Consider the following 19,110-nt stretch of genomic DNA (forward strand, 5'->3'; position numbering starts at 1 on the left):
TTGCAGCCCCTTATGAAGCAAGTCAATATATACATGAATTGTAAAATCGTTTGAAGTTAAATTATGACCTATTTCTTAAAAAAAATATATGATTTATTCCTGTTGCTCTTAATCAGCTACTTCATCTCGGAGCCCTTTTTTCGAAACAGATTTAAGATACTTTCATATTTTTCTGATTGTTGTATTATTTACGCGTAGTCTTCTGAACATTAATAAAAAAGAAACCATTGAAAACAACTGCAATGATAATTACAAAGATATCAAATTAATCTCATCGGTATGAACCAGATTTTTACTTATCATTAACATATGCAAAACCATACGCAAAAATAACAATGAAATGTAGACATCCTGATATGTTTATCTTCTGAGCCGTTTGGTGGAGAAAAAAAAAAAGATTTATTTTCCATACGTCAATACATTTATATGTGCTGTTTGAAATAGAGTGTGATACTGGCGATATTGATTGCAGAGCATATCCTGTCCATATCATTTTCATTCACTCATCTACAGTTAATACCGGGCAGAAAGCTGTTGTGACTATGACAGTCTGTTGAAGAGAGCCGTTTCCGAATCAATTGACTCCTTAAAAAACTGAGCACTTTACACCCTTAAATTAGTATGCATATTTTCCGTACCGTTGCTTACATATTTGCTAAGGTCCAGAAAAGGAGAATTTGTTTAACAATCAGGACCTTCTTAGGTTGGTGATCATTTCCTTTATTCTCATCACCTTAACGTCTGACCCAGAGGTGATTTTATAGGGAGAAATTATATGTTGGTCACTCTTAGGCGTTAAGGAGTTGAAGTAATATATTTACCTTTTCATAGGAAATAAATGCACTTAATTAACGCGATTATAAAAAATTGCCTTTATTAAATGCATCTTAATTTACGACGATGATAATTCAAATCTCACTACATTGCATCATTGTTGTTTTGCAGTAACTTTATTTCAATAACAAAATCTCATCTGCTCATGGCTCCATTATCAATGCCTCAGAGTTATTAACTAACAGTTCTTCCACAAGAAATGTCTTTCAATACGTTTGTTGAGAAGTTTGTATTGAAGAAAATTCGCGTAAAAATATAAAGCTAGGCACACATTGTTTTCGAAAAGTTCGCGTCAATTTGATGTATGCAAACCTAACCTATAGAAAATTCGCTTTAATTTTCTGTAACGTAAATTTTCTTGGCGTTGTCAACATGCATCGTTAAATTCCTAGCAGAAGGTAAGTCATTTTGTACAGTTCAGAATGCCTGTGGCAAAGAAACTCTCTCTCACTATTGGCTAGTAACCAATGATGGAGGTCAAATATAAGAAATAAAGGTGGACATTTTTTGTTTTTGATAGGTTAGTTGAGGACAAATACGGTAGGTTTTAAAATTAATGAAATTAGAGCTTTCCCCTCGACTTGATTTGAAACAAACGTGTGAATGATTGGTTTAGCTCCATAGATTTACCTGGAAGTCTCGTCCCCATACAAACCAATTTATTTTAATTTTTTTAAAACTTATTTAGTCTGGTTATTAATAAGAGTGACGTGGCGAAGGAAATAGATGATCATCATAAATCTTTGCAACACAACAGTACTGAGTCTTTGTTCAAATAGCACTTAAAGGACGAATGAAAGCCACAGGCGCAGGAAATATCTCGGGCTTCATTCAGTGATTTGCTTAAGCAAATCAAGTTTTTAGTTTCTTATCTTTTAGTCAGGAACGGCCTTCAACGTGCGAAGATCCATTCGGTTAATCTCGGTCGTCTTGTTGACGAGGTAAGTCTCCTTTCTGTATAATTATCACTGGCCGGATGCTTTTTTTTATTTTTTTTTCTAAGATATCGGAAAATTTTTATATTTTACAACGGAAAAGTGATTCTCACAAGATTGAAGGTTCTTTAGTGAATCTAGAGAAAGTGTGGCTGGCAAATTCAGGTCATCTTTGTTTCACACAATGGGGTTTGAAACTCTAATCTGCCTCTTTGTCGATTCAATTACAACACTTTTTACTTACAGGCTAATGGATCACTTGTCATTTTGTTTGCAATTTTTTTTAATATTGAGCACGTTTGATTTACGCTCATAGCACAAGAATCGAAGACGCGACATACAAAATGGTTTAAAAGTAAACTGAACTGAAATGAGAAGTTTTTTCTTGTTTATATGTAAACACTATACACACCACCGTATTTACACCCTTGAAACAGCTTTCAGCCTCACCACAATTTCAAAAAATCAATAAGTTAAAACTTTATCCACCGAAAATCATATTTTGCGAGTTCTCGAAGTTTTTTTGGCTTGTAAGAAATTGCCAGTATTCTTGTTCGATAGAATTTGTAAAGATTTATCTTAGTCATTTAGACATTTATCTAAAATTTAGTTTGCAAACACTTTTTGAAAGAAATTGTCAGTGTTGAAGTAAAAAGCCCTCAAACTTCGATCAACTTGAGGCAAAGAATACCTTTGCCGAAACGGTGATATTTTTCTGAGAGACAAAAGACCAATTTCCGTCAGGATGGGGCAAGGCTAATAGAGCGATCCCGCTTTGTAGAAAATCTCCCATACATAAACAAGAAAAGAATCGCCTACTGCCTGAGGCGAACAGACAATAGATAATTACAAAACCACAATTGGATGATGCTTTCTGAGGCGTCTTAAATTTGTCTCAAATATTTCCTGTAGGATCTGGCGATAGGAAAAATCTGCAGTATCAGTCAGATGTTTGGAGAACCCCTGCCTTTCATGCTTTTTTATCCGTGGCACTAGATCTTAATATTGTTAGCGGAAATTTCTGTTACTCGAATTTAAAGCTGTATTCATTTGTACTCATTCTTCATCTTTCGAATCAAATCATTGTACAGCAGGCACATCAAAAAAAATCCATTTGTTCGGCTTGTCGCCTATAATATAAATGTGAGGTTTCAAGCGGGCGGTATCGGAAATATTCAAACGGAAATATACCGAGTGTTAGCTTGAACAGGCAAAATTAACCTTTTTGAACCAAGAAGAGGACTTTTCGAGTACCGATTTCCAAGAGGTGAGATAAATTATACTTTTATGAGACCGTACTTCATTTATGAGTCACTTTCAGTGGTATTTTGAAGTGCAAAATTTTCATGCCAGTTCGTTAATAACATGCATTCATTAACACTTCATTTACGACACATATTGTACAAAATAAGACCATAAGACAAGAGTTGAGTCTAAAAGAGAACAAAACATTGACTTATCAAAGATTGGAACAAGTCTTATAAATATTCAAAAAGAGGAAAATTCTCTAAGTAATAAATTCATCAATTTTTGTTAGAACAAATGCGACGAAACATGTCTATCTCGTCTATAGGTAATCAATAATGCATTTGTCCTTCTCTTGTAGTTACAGCAGCGCCGATCTGTCTTTTATCTGATCTCTTTTGAAAAGGAAACAAGCGGTATCGATAAAGTCGAAAGAAATTTGTCCACAGAAAAGGTAAGGGTTTAAATGTCTGTGATTCGGATGAAATAAATTAATTAAGATGAGATTCGGATTAAAGTAAAATTGAACTATCCTAGGGAAAACTTTGGGCTTGATATATAGATCAACTCCAGGGGGATTCCAGTTCAAAGCTAACTTTTTACAATGTCTCTCGGCCTACGGGAATAGATAGTTCTTAGGATTTATTTCTCATTCAAACAGCTTGTGTTATGCAACTATTTAGTTGTTATATCTGCACTGTTAACATATATATCCTGACGCACCAGTCACAAATAACTCAAATACACTCGAAATGAGCGCAATTTTCCTCTGATTACAGTGAGGTGAAAACAAAAGTTGGAAGATACCGGTTTGAATTAAATTTGTTTCTTGGTTTTCACAGCATGAGATTTTAAACAAAAAGCAGAAAGGAATTGTGAGGAAAATTTGATTGCGGTGGGCACAGGAGGAATTTGTTAATAAGTAGTTCGTGATCGGCGTGAAACCTTCAAAATGTTAGACTACTTACTGGGAACAGTTAGATTCAACTTGATCAGAAATCAATTATTCTTTTAAGCTCAAATTTAACAATCAAGTAATAATCTCCTCATCTGGGCCTTTCAATTCAACACGTTTAATTTTTAAAATGAGGTTTTGAAAATAGATTTGCATACCTAACGACCGTCAAATTTAAAAGAAGACTTTTCTAAGAAAGCGATGTGTAAGGGAAACAATTATTACATCATAAAAGTATTTAGTACGCACTGTAATGCAACTTAAAAAAGGCTTAATTCATGACTGACCAAAAGAATTAAGAATAGCTAAGACTTCTTCCGATAAATATTACTAATTAAACGTTAAGTTTGGATCCTCCAATATTATAGTGCTGTTATTTTTCTGTTCGCCACAGGACACCACGGTGACTCGCTGGTTATTTATGGTTTTCACAAAAATTTATGTACACCTACGTATCACGGCGCGGCATGTGGTTTGGCGATTATAACGAAAAATAAAAGTGGCTATAGCTGCTTCAAGTTTCCTTCGTTAAGTTTTCATTTTTTCGTGCATTCATCTTTTCATTTATTCAATCATTTGTTTCGTGCATTCGTTCGTTTATTGGCACCAGTTTGTTAGGACTTGAAATCACTGTTTCTTGTTGAGAGTCCTTATATTCCGTGAGTTGCTATGGATGTTATGCAAACCATTTAAAAGGGTTCAGCTGTAGAATTATCAAATACATGTACATGACCTCCCCAACATCCAAAGAATCAGCAATAAAGGTACGGTGTGTTTTACGTGACGCACAAAACAGAAAATATTACATTTATCGTGAAAATTAATCGTCAAGGTGGTTTCAAACTTAAGAGGCCGTGAGTGCCATCGTTGAGAGATTCATGCCGTTGGTGTACTTAGCTAAGTGGCGAGCGAAAAATCTTCCAGTGGGATACAGCTTTCCAACTGTATGGACGTTTTACTAGAAATTTTAAATATTTCCAAGGAAACATGATATGGCATTCCTCGCTTATTAATAATTGAATTGTCCAATCACGTAAAGGAGTAGAGGCACCATTGTGCCGCAAATGTCCACTACTGCATCGCAGCTGTGTTTGCTATCGGGTCATAGTACTAATTCACAGTGAAAAGCAGAAACAAATTGGGTTCGTAGGCTAGAGTTTTACATCTGGACTCGTTTTCGATCCCTAACTTATCGCGGTAGTTGTTTCACGGGTGAGTTGATCCAAGTTTTCTTTTTTAATGTATATAAAATGAGCCTTTAACTGATTCTTCCACAGCTCAGGTAATTCGATGCTTCCTCTACTTAGCTGGATAGACTTTAAAAATATAATGGCTTTTTAGAATCTGTTTCCGATACAAATGCAAAAACACTGGCTTGATTTTACAGCATAATTTTGTAAAGTATACAATGAATTATTTTCAGTCTAAACTAATTTCGAAAGCTACCTTCGGTAACCAAATCGGCGTCAGTCGAGGTTTTGTATTGAAGGTTCGGTACGATTAATTGCACGAAAACAATACGTCACCAGAGATTATTCTTTTTGTGCAAGTAAATATTATATCATGTTATTTGTGTTTGTGGTTTTTGGTTATTGTTCGGCGTTTCAAAGCAAGAGAGCACCGTTCATTCAGTCGGTTTATCTTAAAGCTTCATTCTTTTTTTCTCCTTCAATAATTTGAATTTGAGTGATTTCCCATAATACAAGTTTTCTGAAAATAACTTTGATTCGCCAACAAGAGCACTGAATGAAAAGATGGCTATGAGCCATTGTTTCTTTTATTCGTTCGACGACGCACAAAGAAAATTGTTGGACGTGGAATCAGCTTAGGGTAGTGGATGATATTTTCATCAAGCTATGCCCTTTGCCACAGGAATCAGAAAAGTGTTCCTCCCTTCCCTCCCTCCCCCCCCCCCCCACCCTTATGCCATGTCGAAAGAAGAATCTCAATTCGGAGACATTTGTGTTCCAACATGGAGAGCTAAGACTGTCGAATTAACAATTTCCATGAATTTCTTTGAAGTAGCATTATCGTCACAATTCAAGCAGGGTACATTTATCACAAATTCTGACCTCTACAAGCCATTACTTCATTTTTCTGTCCACATATCTTGTAATTTCACTAATTATAATAACTCTGAGGTCTGCTCAAGACTTGGGACTGACAAGTGCCCAATCAATACTTCAACTAAGCCGACACCATCTGTCAAAGCGTCACAAAAAGGAAATTCATTCATTCATCGCATTAACAATGCTTTTAATTAAATTTATGCGAAAACAAGTAATGAAGCTTTCCTAAATCATTTTTTTTTGTTCGTATACAGCAGTTTATTACGGCTGTCTGTTGTTGAATCTGTGGACAGTACTTGTGAACCACAATCTCTCAAAAAGGTAGGGCGATCGAATGGTCTTTTTTGTATTACTCTACTTTTTGGACAAGTTTGGGCTGAAGACATCAAAAATTCCCTCAAAATAATTCAAGCGGGTTCGTAGTTATAGGAAGTGATAGCAAGCCAGCAAATGAAAGCTGAAACACAGGTCGTACAGACAATTCCCTTCGTGTAACGTGGATACATAAATTGTATCCCAGTGTACTTTTTAGAGCTGCAAACACAACGCCGTCTGTGGCCTGTTTGTCGCCTTGATCGAGTGTCAGACAGGCCTTCAGTTGCTCTCTGCGGCGAAGAGAATGGTCATTGAGGCGTCGCTTTCCTTTCCGTTTTTCTTTAAAGACGCCTAATTGAACATTCCTTCAGCTTTCAATTTTACCATGATATATATATTTATTTTTCCTTGTTACTCTTGTGTTATAAATATTTCATGTTAGGGTTTACAAATGTCTTTTACAACATGGTCACCCAAAATATCGGCAGAAATGTGGGACAAGAAAACGATCGTTTTCTTTTCTGATCATGATCATGATTCAGTAAGATGTATTATAATGCAGCAAAATATTCATAAAGTTAATTATTCAGCGGTTGGCAAACACAAGGCAATTTGAAATTTCAATTTAAAGATAACTTTTTTGTGGACACAGTTAAAGGCTCAAATTTGCGGTAAAAGGGAACAGAAGCTGTAATCTTTTTTTATATTAAACTTTTGGTTATTTAGCCTGGGTATTTACATATACAAAAAATTTCAGTGACATTTTCTCTGTTGATTGATAAGCAGGTAGTCTGCTATATGCAATTATCTGTCTGTAGGAAAGTCTTATGATAATTGCCTTTGCATGAACAATTTTTATTTCAAAGGATTAAACCTGCCACAGTTCAGTTTTAGCTGTTGGATCTGTGCCAAATATAACAATATTTCGGACCACGAAGGTTTCGGGCCAAACGCTAAATAAACTGTTAGCTATCTGTTTTTTTCTCTCGATTTGGCGCAGGAACCGTGGGAGAGAGGAGATTAGGACGAGACATAGCACGTCCTACATTGTTTTGATCCAGCCCTTCTCAGACAAACCGACACTGTCGCTTTTAGCTTTCTCTCCAAGCTCTAAGGACTATAGGACAACATGATATTCTTAGGGGGGGAATATTCTTGAAGACCCTCCGATAGGTATAGGTATTCCGTCCGTAAAAAAGGGAAATTTAGCGTTAGATTATGATTGAAGTGGTGCATGTTGGGATAAGCTGACGATTAAGGGTTTCTGCTCGACTGAACTTGAGTATATAACGGACTGGTCGTCATTTATTTTAGGGAGTGTCGAAGGATTTTAGTTGCGTCACGCTGAATTTACCCGATAAGGCTCTGTAATAATCTTAGGATCATTTATCATTGGCAGTCAATTTTCAATAGTCCCCCCCCTTATACCTTGTTAGTGACGACTGATTCCCCCCTTCCTTCCTCCTAAAAACCATGTTATCCCCCTCAAATTCCCCCAAACTCCCTATCATCCCCCTCTCAGGAGGGAAGTAACGACTGATCTCTAACTACCAAGCTTTGTTATTCATGCTTGATTACTGTCTCTAACTGTAACTGCTTCATCAGACGCATCAATACACTTATAATTGAATACTGTGAGCGCTGTGATTGGCTGTTGCGTTTGGGCTATGAGAATATAGACGTACAGCTGACGTCAGTGATACGCTCGCTTGAGGCTCATTTGCCATTTTACTTATTTCACTACTTTGAGACGTCATTAGCGATTTAGAACTCAACAGACACATGGAATAATGGAACCCATCTGTTAAGCAGAGTCTCTCAAACCGTAAGAATTTCATACCTAGAGCTTGTTCCAAACTACAACTAACATAATTAAAAATGCATGTTCAATATAATCTTTTCATCAGCATTGAGTTTTGAACAACAGGAAGTTCAAGTCATGACGCCTATAAGCAAAAATATTTCACCGAATCCTCCACTCTTTTAAATAACTTGAAGAACAACTGAAACAAATTTGCCATCCACTTAATCGCTGTCATCAATTATTAACTATAAACAACACGTCGTTGCATTTGGAAGTATAAGTATGCTATATCTGCTGACTCATTATTCATCGTCATATTTAACTGCTTCACCGAGCTCTTTGTAACAAACATTACTTACCGGATAAGAAACTTTTTCTAAGGGAAATAACTTGAACCAGCTCATTACAGGAAAACTGGTGACTCATTCCTTGACGGAAAATTTATACTCTGATCACCGAGCCCCTAATACAAACACTGTGTACAAGAAGAGAAAAAGACACCTAGGGGCACATACGAACAGAGTACTGGGAAACTGGTTTGGTTTATTAAGGTATTATTGCTCGTTGTTAAATCAGGAAATTGCAAACCACCTTGAATTTTAAAAACGAACGTGCTTTAATAACAACATGATCATCATTTATTTAGTCAATATATATATTTAGAACAGCAATGACGCAAAATATCAGGTGATATCGTGGTAAATTCATTATGTTGGAGAGTTTTTTTTTATATTTTGCAGAATCAGGCGTCCATCAACCGCGTAATAGCTTCATGGCAAAAGCTTGTGGTTAGCACGTTTCGCACTCTGACAAAAGTAAAATGACAACTCGGCTGTATATCTATGATTAAAGTATAGATTTTCAATACACTTGTTTGCTAAGATTAAAGACTGTTGAATAAGATTACTTTACACATACGTACTATACGACATATATGTAAAATTGGCCTCCTACGGTGAAAATAACGCCAACTTTGAAACCTTTAGATTTACATTGATATTTCATTATCAATATCACCTGTTCGATGATCACATGACTGCACATGTTTGGAAAAACCATTTGTATTCCGTTTACATTTGACTGCTTGTTAGGTATTTAGGTTTCCAAGCGCAATTTTAACTTACAGTTTCAGTTTCATTAACAAATTTTCTATTCAGTCTCAATCGCAAGTGTAGCAATGACTTTGAATTGACGCTCGTTACGCCGGCTGACCAAACACGGATAAAATTTTATTGATAAACCTCTTTAAAAGCGGTAGTATGCTAAACTACTTTTCAAATTATGCGGACGAATTGTTTTTTTCCGCCTACGTCGGCCTTCCTGTAGAAAGCGTGTCGGAAGTTTCGTTCGAGGAGTAAGTGTGGTTAACAGTGCGACAATCGTTCGCAAAAAGTACGGCACGAAGGTAATGTTAAAATCTTTATTTTAAACTTCAACGGCCATATCATAACGATACATTTAAATTTACATTTACTCTTATATGATTAGTAAACACAATGTTGTGGGATTTCTCAAATGTAAAAAAAGTAGAAGAAAAAATTTCATGCGTAAAGATGCCGCCATGTCTGCCAACTTTATTGGTATTTTTCAAGAAATGCTGTTTAAATTTTACAACTTGATGCTTCACTTGCTGTCTTTAAATTAACATTTGTGCACAGTTAAAATAGAACTTTTTCACAAGACAACTGTTAAGTTGAAATGAAAGATTCCGCTCACAGCTGAGTATTGATTCAAGCTGGCTCGTACGTGTGGATCAATTCCGTGAGTTTAAAATGCTGACTTTCACGGTTTTAAATCGTCACGTTTTTATGTTGTTTAGATTGCAGATCATTTTGAATGAGATAATTATGTGGAATGGAAATATTTTATTTCAGGATTTTCTTTTATTGGGTCAAAAGACTTCGAACAAATGAAATACACAACAAGTTGGAAATTTAGGAAAAAAAACGGATAGAGTAAAGCTATTACGACAAAGTCCGATGTTGTTCTCGTAAAATAAATTTGTCATCAATCGCTTAAGAGTAAAATTCTAATCATCTGTCACATTAACAAACCAACTCACGTCTTTAGGATATTGCCGAATATCGTTTGTAGCGCACTTCTACAAAATGGAAAAAAAAAGGAAAGAAATAGCGTTAAATGGATTTACTTTTTCAAATTATTTTGACTTCCTCGCAAAAAAATTGGGTCGGACCGAGCTTTAAATTTCATCGACGCCTTGAAGTCTACATCATTGTTATTCAAGCCCTAAGGCACTCGGTTTCATATCTATGGATGAGATGCACACCTTGAATTTTACCAGATATGTAGATTGAAGATTTCTGCGGTATGATCTAAAATTTTCACGTAATATGACTTGCGTAATTCAAAATATTAATCAGAAAGAAATCAAGGTAATGTCATTATTCCGATATTTGTTTTCATCATTAAAAACCAAATCAAGAACAAAAAGTGAAAACTCTTCACGCGTGCAGACAGATCTTAATTTTGTGTTTGTACCAAGAGTCCGAAGTTCATTGTGTGTTTTTTCACTATCTTGGCATGTTGTTGCCTTAATATAATATCGTAATTATAGTCATGATGTATACCTGTACGGTATAACTGATCATTCTGATAAGAGATAATTTGCAGTGAAAAAGCATTTTTAATCATGTATACAGAGATAACAGAGAGACTGGAAAGGAAGCTAAGGGTTAAAAGCCTGGGAGAAGGTCTCCTTGAAGTTAAGGAAAATATGTAACAATTGTGCTCCGGCGAAAACGAATTCATAATTATCTGAGGAACACTGAATCTGCGCGTCTGAAGAGCAGTCTCGAAAGCTTTTATATAAAAGGATCGGTAACATTTTTTTCTTCATCATTAACAGGCTTGTGGATCGATTACAAATTTTTAGGTGGTAGTTGTCAGAAGATATAAAAGTGTCTTTGTCTCTTGCAGATATATAGTCCAGAGCGAGCTCGTCGAAATCTTGGCCAAACCGCACTGGAATAATGTTACGAGTTCTGATGTTGCAAGTTGCGGTGTCCGTGTTGACTTACCAAACAACTAACGGTAAGAAACAAACTCTGGCAAAGTGTAAGAAAGCTTTTAACTTATATACCTTTCAAGTGTTTTGAATAGCGCTTGTGAAGTTTTGGCGTAAAAATATGGTTTCAGGTAAAATTAAATTAAAGCTAAATTTCTATCAGACTCCGTGGTATATCTGCTATAAAACATTTTTGGAAGGGGATGAGGCATGTTGAAATTTAGATGAGAGGGAAGTCTTAGAATATCGATGACTCTAAAGTGGTACATTCAGGAATAACATACACCTCCATGATTTACATGATACAGTGTTGATTGAAAACAAAGCACTTGAGGTTAAATGAAACATTAAATTCAAAATTATGGATGTTGATTATATTTTTAAAACGGTTTCTGTTATTTCGGCGTCTATTTTCGTTTGATTGCGTTTGCGATTTGAGTTAATGGGCTTGGTTTGTTTTGATATAAGTACATTTGCATTAAGCTATTTCACAAATAGAAAGTTTATTGAATGAACAAAAAAAGTTGTTATATAATGTACTTTCACCATATTACTAAGAATCATAGCTTTTTAGCTATCTATGGCTTTTAGAGATGAATGAAAGAAAAAAATAACGTTCAAAGTACACAGCTTGAAAATATCTTCATAATCCATCACGCTAACCTGAGCTGCATGCAAGATCTCCCTCAATCGGAAAAAAAACGAATGCTCAAACATACGAACGTACTGTAAATCTATGCACGAACACATACACACTGGCAAGCACGAGCATAAGTAAATAGGTAAGTGAATATCTCAACACATGAATGTATTGGACCGCAACTTTTGCGTTTCTTCATTAAGTTTTTGCAAATAATTAAACGTTCTTGCGTTCGACGCAGCTTTTCAACAAGTTGCCACCCAAATTATGTAATTATCAATTTAGCAAAAACCTTTAAAGCAGCAAAAATGCATGGATAAAAAAGGTAGAATATTTAGTACTTTTAACTAAATCTTCTGTATTTCTTAAAAAAGCGGAAAGAAATTTCTCTCGCAACCCTCAACAGCGGTTGTTGGACGATTTACTTGCGGGCTATGACAGAGATGGGCACCCAGCTGGCGGGCAACGAGTCAAAGTGGATGTAGGCGCGAAAGTTGTACGGATTGTCAACATTGTAAGTAAACTCACAACGGGAAGCTTTGTAGGAATATTCAATATTCAATAGCGTTGCTTTTGTGCCCGTCACTCTGATTTGTGATTGGTCCAGAAAACTCGCGCCACTCAACAGAGCCAATCAGATGCTGTACTTTAACCAATCACGATTCGGACGCTCCCTTTTCCCCGTGCTTCAGGCGCCTTGCTTTATTTTGCAATGTTCTTAATGACAGTCGTATCATTTCTTTTTTTAGGATTATCAATCGACATGAGCTTCAAAACAGTAAACAAAAGTAAATAAACTTGACCCCGTGCCACGGAAAGATCCAATCTCGTCTTGAGACATAACTGGAAAATTCTTGGGTTCTATTATTTTACAAAAGACCGCAAATTATAAGATTCAAATAATGTGATTAAAAACTAATCAATACGCTTTTAATTAATCATTCTGTTAAAAATAATTCTTAATAAATTAATAAAATACTTGTTTCCACCCCTGTAGGACGAGAAGAACAATGCTTTGCAGGCTCGATGGTGGATGAAACAGGTCAGTTTTTTTAATTTGTCTCCAACAAAGCTAAGCAAAGTAACTATAAAAAGCTACAATTGTTTGAAATGCAATCCAGCCTTCATGTTGTTGCTTTTAAGATATGCTATACTGTTTGGCTAAAATTTAACAGACTCAGTACGTAAAGCGTCGCAAGATTGCTCTACTATGACCTCTCTTAGATATTCTACTAATAACGGCAGAGTTTGTCAAAGATGGAAGAAAAACGTGGGAACGATAATTAAAATGAAACAGAGACAGCTCATCAAGCCCCTAGCTGAATTGGTCCATCATGATCAAAGGCACGCGATGCGTACAGAGGCTCATTACGCTGGTGTTGCATTTTAAAATAAACAGACCAAAAATTAGTTTTTAAACAGATTTTGTAGACATGAGCAAGTTACAAGTTTAATTACTCTTAGGACTGGAACAATCCTGACCTCAGATGGAATCCAGACGACTATGATGGATTACAAACGGTTTATGTGGTTCCATCAAAGGTGTGGGTACCAGATGTTTTGCTGTACAACAAGTAAGTGCATGATTCTAATTTTCTTTATAAAAGACCGCACGTTCTTGCAATCCTTCAACGAATTAATTCTTCAACCTTCTTCAGTGACCAAGACAGAATTTCTCCTTACAGTTTCAAAACAATATTAAGCAGAAAAGTGAAGAGAACAAAGAAAAGTATCGATTGGAGATTATATGTTGATCCAATAACAAATTCTCCAAACCAATGAGATCTTTGGAGTAAAAGGGTGAACCTTATTATTTCCGTCGTTTAATCACGGTGTTCCTGAAACAATATTAGTGCAGAATTCGTTGTCAACTGGCGGCAGGAACTCTCAGACTTAAATTCAGTTAATTAAATCCCTGATCAACATACCAAGTAAAGTTTATTTTTCAGCGCTGACAAAGAAATGGATGCTGCTGGTGCACTGGAGAAATACAAAACCAAAATTTCCCTGTCCTATGATGGAAACAACTCGTGGATGGCGCCAGCTATGTTCCAGAGCATTTGCAAAATCGATATCAAGTATTTTCCTTTCGATGAGCAACACTGTCAAATGAAATTTGCTTCCTGGGCTTATGACGTCTCAAAGCTTGACGTTTACGTCAATCCTAAAGAGACAGGTCTACAGAAAGGGATTTACCAGCCGTCCAATGAGTGGCACCTCGTTAGTGTCGATGCAGTGAGGAATGAGGTATGCACAAGTTATCAAATAGTACACTCTGTAGTACGGGCGTATTCTTGGCCACCAAACGCTCTGTGGTTCTTTAACAGAACTTCGGTCGCCATCTCGGGTTTTTAAGATAGAAGGAGGCTGGGAAGGGCAAGAAATTTTTGTCGATGTAAAGGAAGAAGACGGGAGGGGGGGGGGTGTACGCTAAAGCTTCTTTGCTAAATGTCCTGCCTTACTACCCCTAGTTAATCCTCAATCCGAATCAAACTTATTTGATCAACAAACGATCGTCAGTGTTTATCGCTAACTCGCTCTCTGTAATAAAACACTTTTGAAAGGTAGGGGTGGTATATGATGCAAGGGAAGGGTTTTCGGGATTCAGACCCCCTTACTTGCTTGGTATGGTATGGTATGGTATGGTATGATATGGTATGGTGACTTTATTTACACACGGCATTTCCTTCAGGTACATTTACATTCAAATAGAGAAAACTAACTACCTAACTAAACTAGAATCTAAGGTAAAAGACTAAAATAATTACGATGAAAAGAAAACATCTGCTTTTCAAGGAGGCCGTGTGTAAAAATAACGTATAGCTGATTAAATTATTTCACTGAATTGAAATTCAGGTCCCTTAATTTTCCCTTAAATACAGTAGGGGATGTCAATTGCCGCACCTCCAGAGGCAAGCTGTTCCATAACACACTGCCGCTTTAGACCGAAATTCTTTTCTTCCAACGACAGGATCGCTTATTACCACCAAACTTTAAGTAATGAACTTACCTTAAAACATATTTCTGGATCCGCCCCCCTCCCTCCCCCCCCCCCCCATTCTCTTATTTCCTTGACTCCTGCTTATTGATCATCGGGGCATATGTCTTGAATACAACCTCAAAATATAAACACCGTTTCACGTTATTTCACCAAAATTGTTGTTTCAATTTAAGGTAAAGTATACATGCTGTCCTCATCCTTATTCCGAAGTGTTGCTTACACTAAATCTACAACGTCACTCAAGATATTACGTCATCAACCTGGTGTTTCCGTGCGCACTGATTGCCTGTATGGTGTTTTTAACGTTCGTGTTGCCTCCAGAATGTGGGGAGAGGATTTCACTATGTATCACTGTTCTCATGGCCATGACAATCTTCCAGGAACTTACATCGGAGAAACTACCACCCAGCTCAGATGCATTCTTTTTGATCGGTAAGTGTACAGAGCACGCTAAATTTTGTCTAAAAAAACACTACAACAAAAACAAGACTGCTTCGGTGACGAGTGAGCTCTCACATGGTCACGAAAGTCTCCCCTAACTTTTTAAGGAATCCATTCTGTAATACGTTTTAATTAAGTGATGAATTCTCAGTGAATTAGGCAAATAGCAATCAAATATGCTGTCACTGACATTAAATTCAGAGGATACCTTGGCCCGCAAATTGCGATGGTTAGTCTAGACGGGTAGTGTTTGCATGATTTTCGTCTAATATCTTTGCTGATGAAGTCCAATAAAAGTCTTAAAGAAAATGCGAAAGAGATGCATAGACATGACCAAATGACCACTTAACGAACTGACCGTGAACTAACTAGAAATCTCTTCGCCACGAAGTTAGATTGCAAGGACGGAACCAGTTATATTTTTCGACAACCAAAGACCTCTTATAGATAGCTAAACACAATGAATATTTCCTGGTTACTGAATATATTTTCAGGCACTTACTACACCGTCGCTATCTTCGAAATCGGTTTAGCGATAGCAGCCACTTGTCTCGTTCTTAACTTCTACTACAGCAAAACAAAGATGCCCGGCTGGTTAAAAACGATTCTTCTCAGGACTCTGGCGCCCCTTGTCAGAGTAAAGGTCAAGAGAAGACGGCTTTCAGTCAAAGAGAGTCTGCGGTCAACAGACGGCGGGCATGCGCTCGATACAATTCACAACCCAACGTTTGAAACTTTTAACCACTCGGACAATGGCCTGGCTCTGACCTGGGTTGGGGATGTATTTGAACAAAATTCAAGTGTTTCTGTAATGTCTGTGAACTTGAGGAAAGATAGCGTCGTCGATGAAGAGATGGACTCCAAACAGAACATCAACAACTGCGGGAAGAACTGCAACGGTATTTCTGGCAAAGGTAACCATTCCGTCAAACTCAAAGAAAAACTTGGTCAGGAAAAAGAAAGCACACACGAAATAATGGAACCAACTTTGCATCAAATAATTGAATGGCAAGATGAGTGGAGAGCGGCGTCGCAAGTGTTGGACAGACTCATAATTATTTCCTCTGTGATTATCGGGTGTGTTTCTGCTGCTGTTATTTTCCTGCAAGCTCCAAGAGTGAGACAAATGCTGTCTTTTTCATAGAAAAGAGGCACCAGTAAGAAGTGTGTGAGAACAAACCCAGCATATATGACAATGCATATTCTCCCTACTTTTCGGTGCGATAATGTGGGGATATTGTGAGGAAAGGACAACAACGTTCGATCCTGGAGAAAAAAAACAAAAGGCTTCCCTGAATTTCAGCTTTGTGTGTGAGCGGCAACAAAAAGTACGATGGCCCACAACTGTCACGGCAAAAGAAATAACCTCGCGGCAAAAGAGAAAGACTCACAACAAAAGGAGGAACCTCACCGCAAAAAGGAAAAGACTCACGGCAAAAGAAAAAACCTGACGGCCAAGACTCACCACCGTGAGTCTTTTCCTTTTGCCGTGGGGATTTTTCCGCGAGGTTACTTCTTTTGCCGTGACAGTTGTGAGCCACCGTAAAAACGTAATAACTTGGTTAAAAAAAAACATATATTACAAAGGTTTCAAGTCTGAAATCTTCATTTAAGGGACAGCATCAATACATAACAGGTGAGAAAGAAAAACAATTTTATCGAAGAGTGAGACGCTAACTTTCATATACATTCCCGTATAACAATATTGTAAGGTACCAAAGCCCAAAATTGTGACAAACCAGAACACGGTACTGTTAAATATTTTTAACTGCTATTTTCATCAGTGTTCACCTAGACATCTTTTAAATATGTATGTAATACAGTTTTTACTATACACGTGTGACTCACAGAGAGGAGAGTGACGCTTAATCTTTAAAAATCAAGTGGTAATGACCGAGAGAAAATTGAAGGAGAGAGAAGAACACTCTGGAAGTTTACAAAGGATATCCATGGCACCTAAATTATCATTTAGTTTTAGACGGAAATGGAAAGATGCATTCTCAGACGTCAGCATTGTAATTTCTCGCTCCATAGAAACCATTCCCCCCTCTTAATCAAAATCGTTTTCAGCAACAAAACCGATTACAGCGCTTTCCACCATCAAATTGCTTCCACTCAGGAATCCTTGATGCGGACCTCTCGGAATACAGGTTCCATTTTGGAGGTTAAATCTAATTATAATTTTAATGGAATTGATACATTGTAAGGCCTGGACTGGGAATCTTTCTCTCTGTTCTTCCATTTTCTCTTGTTCTGGAGTGTGGAAATAGTAAATGATAAACATTGCGACAACAACAATAAACGACTTTTGTTCCTTATGTTCCCTATCTTTGTGGCCTAGAATTGTGCCACATCAGGTGAGTCTTGCCAGCTTAGAAAGCTAATATTCAAAGGTCCTGACCAGTATATCAAACTTGTTACTGATGTGACAGCTTAGCTCAGTTTAGGACTGGGCCGGAAAAACTAAAATGGAAACGAGGTTATCTCGGCCCGATCTCCATTTCGGAATTGTTGCACCAACCTAGTTTACGGTCAAGAGCTGGCGGTTAGTTACTAAGTCTTTTCCCACCTCCCTAAGGGTCTCAATGTGGTTAATCGATAGCCGTTCGGCAAAAAACTGACTAATTTCAACCATTAACCATAAAAAAAAGTTAACCGTATAAATTTTACTTTCAACCGCTAGCTAAAGAATGACCAAAAGTTTAATCGAGAACCGTAAAAGCCATCACCCCATTGAGACCCTTCCCCCCTTAGTATAACATTTAACTGGCAAGGGTTAACCTTCTACACCACGAGATCAGTAGAGATACTCTCTGCACTGTTCTCTATGTGATGTACAGAACAGCTGAACGGTCAAGACCTTCTTTAGTTGGAGATCAATTGCTTTATTCCCACGACTTCAACCTTTGATCCAGAAATGATAAAGGCGATGTTTGTCACACTTACAGGTTTGAGGTTTAAGTTAAGTCGTCAAAATTAAGATTACCATCTGGGACTTTGTTTTGTATCACACACGGTGCAGATATGAATCGGATATTCCTCTTTCCAGAACGCTTCGAGATGGGATGAAGGTTACCATTAAAAAAATACGTCATGAGATTGGCAGACGCTGCAACAGTGAAATGGTGGCCATCATTCTATAATAACACTTAGAAAATCTTAATCTAGTAATGAACACCTTGTTGAGAAATTATAGGAATTACGACTCGATTTTAGAACATGAAATTTGCGGTTAACAGGATGAGATTACGAGAATTAGTGGAAGGTTTATTTTAATGTTTTCAATGTTTCTCTTCGCGTCTTCAATTCTTTAGTCGCTAATTTCATTCTCCCTTTGTTATTTTTAAAAGAGCAAATACACCTGTGCTAATGAAGAATAAACTTGTTTTTGAGTAAAACGGAAAAAACACCTTTGATATTCGACGAGATTAACTGTCTCGTATTCAAATTTTCGTATTCTCAGTACCAATAAGAATGGTATCGAATAATACAGCAAAGCGGACGAACCTATCAGAGATACATTAGCATTCGTAAGTTCTATTCTAAGTAACCCTGGATCTATTAAAACGAGAAAAAGGATATTGAATGTGTCTAGATCGAGATAAAACTTGATAGTCTCAAAATGACGTACTTTAAAACACAGGTGATCTTACTAACGAGAAATATATCCATGAAAGGTTTATATGCGAGGACTTCTGTTTCTTAATTAGCTGCAATCTCCCCCATAAACGATCCCAGAAAGGCATGCATGCTATTGCCGAGGGCACCGAGCAAATCATAGAAAGCGCAAAGTGAACAATCTTAAAAATTCATTTCTGAAACATTGAACTGCAAAACCTAAGAGAA

The 19,110-nt window shown here is 36.9% G+C and overlaps 1 protein-coding gene across 22 annotated transcripts; it reads left to right on the forward strand.

Moving 5' to 3' along the window:
- The first annotated feature begins 917 nt into the window (after positions 1-917).
- LOC113681295 (neuronal acetylcholine receptor subunit alpha-3) lies at positions 918-17,580 on the forward strand. 22 transcript variants are annotated; one of them, XM_089192767.1, is made up of 11 exons: positions 1,590-1,775; positions 3,376-3,468; positions 6,293-6,359; positions 8,898-8,972; positions 11,095-11,208; positions 12,197-12,336; positions 12,820-12,864; positions 13,287-13,396; positions 13,760-14,069; positions 14,997-15,255; positions 15,759-17,580. In XM_089192767.1, the coding sequence occupies exons 5-11, from the start codon at positions 11,148-11,150 to the stop codon at positions 16,406-16,408; spliced, it is 1,575 nt and encodes a 524-aa protein (XP_089048893.1). In that variant the 5' UTR covers positions 1,590-1,775; positions 3,376-3,468; positions 6,293-6,359; positions 8,898-8,972; positions 11,095-11,147; the 3' UTR covers positions 16,409-17,580. The 22 variants fall into 22 exon arrangements, with proteins under 22 accessions (XP_089048911.1, XP_089048907.1, XP_089048893.1 ...); XM_089192768.1 differs by lacking the exon at positions 1,590-1,775 and adding an exon at positions 2,923-3,036; XM_089192785.1 differs by lacking the exons at positions 6,293-6,359; positions 8,898-8,972 and adding an exon at positions 918-1,232 and having other exon boundaries at positions 1,714-1,775; positions 13,772-14,069.
- Positions 17,581-19,110: the final 1,530 nt, after the last annotated feature.

The sequence above is a fragment of the Pocillopora damicornis genome, chromosome 13 (assembly GCF_964200805.1).
Source record: "Pocillopora damicornis chromosome 13, jaPocDami1.2, whole genome shotgun sequence".
Classification (NCBI taxonomy): domain Eukaryota; kingdom Metazoa; phylum Cnidaria; class Anthozoa; order Scleractinia; family Pocilloporidae; genus Pocillopora; species Pocillopora damicornis.

Bases quoted from the DNA above. Each gene is read 5' to 3' on its own strand.
- LOC113681295 (XM_089192767.1), top strand. From the start codon at position 11,148: ATGTTACGAGTTCTGATGTTGCAAGTTGCGGTGTCCGTGTTGACTTAC. The intron at 11,209-12,196 runs GTAAGAAACAAA...TTCTTAAAAAAG, and splicing joins GACTTACCAAACAACTAACG to CGGAAAGAAATTTCTCTCGC. The intron at 13,397-13,759 runs GTAAGTGCATGA...TACCAAGTAAAG, and splicing joins GATGTTTTGCTGTACAACAA to TTTATTTTTCAGCGCTGACA.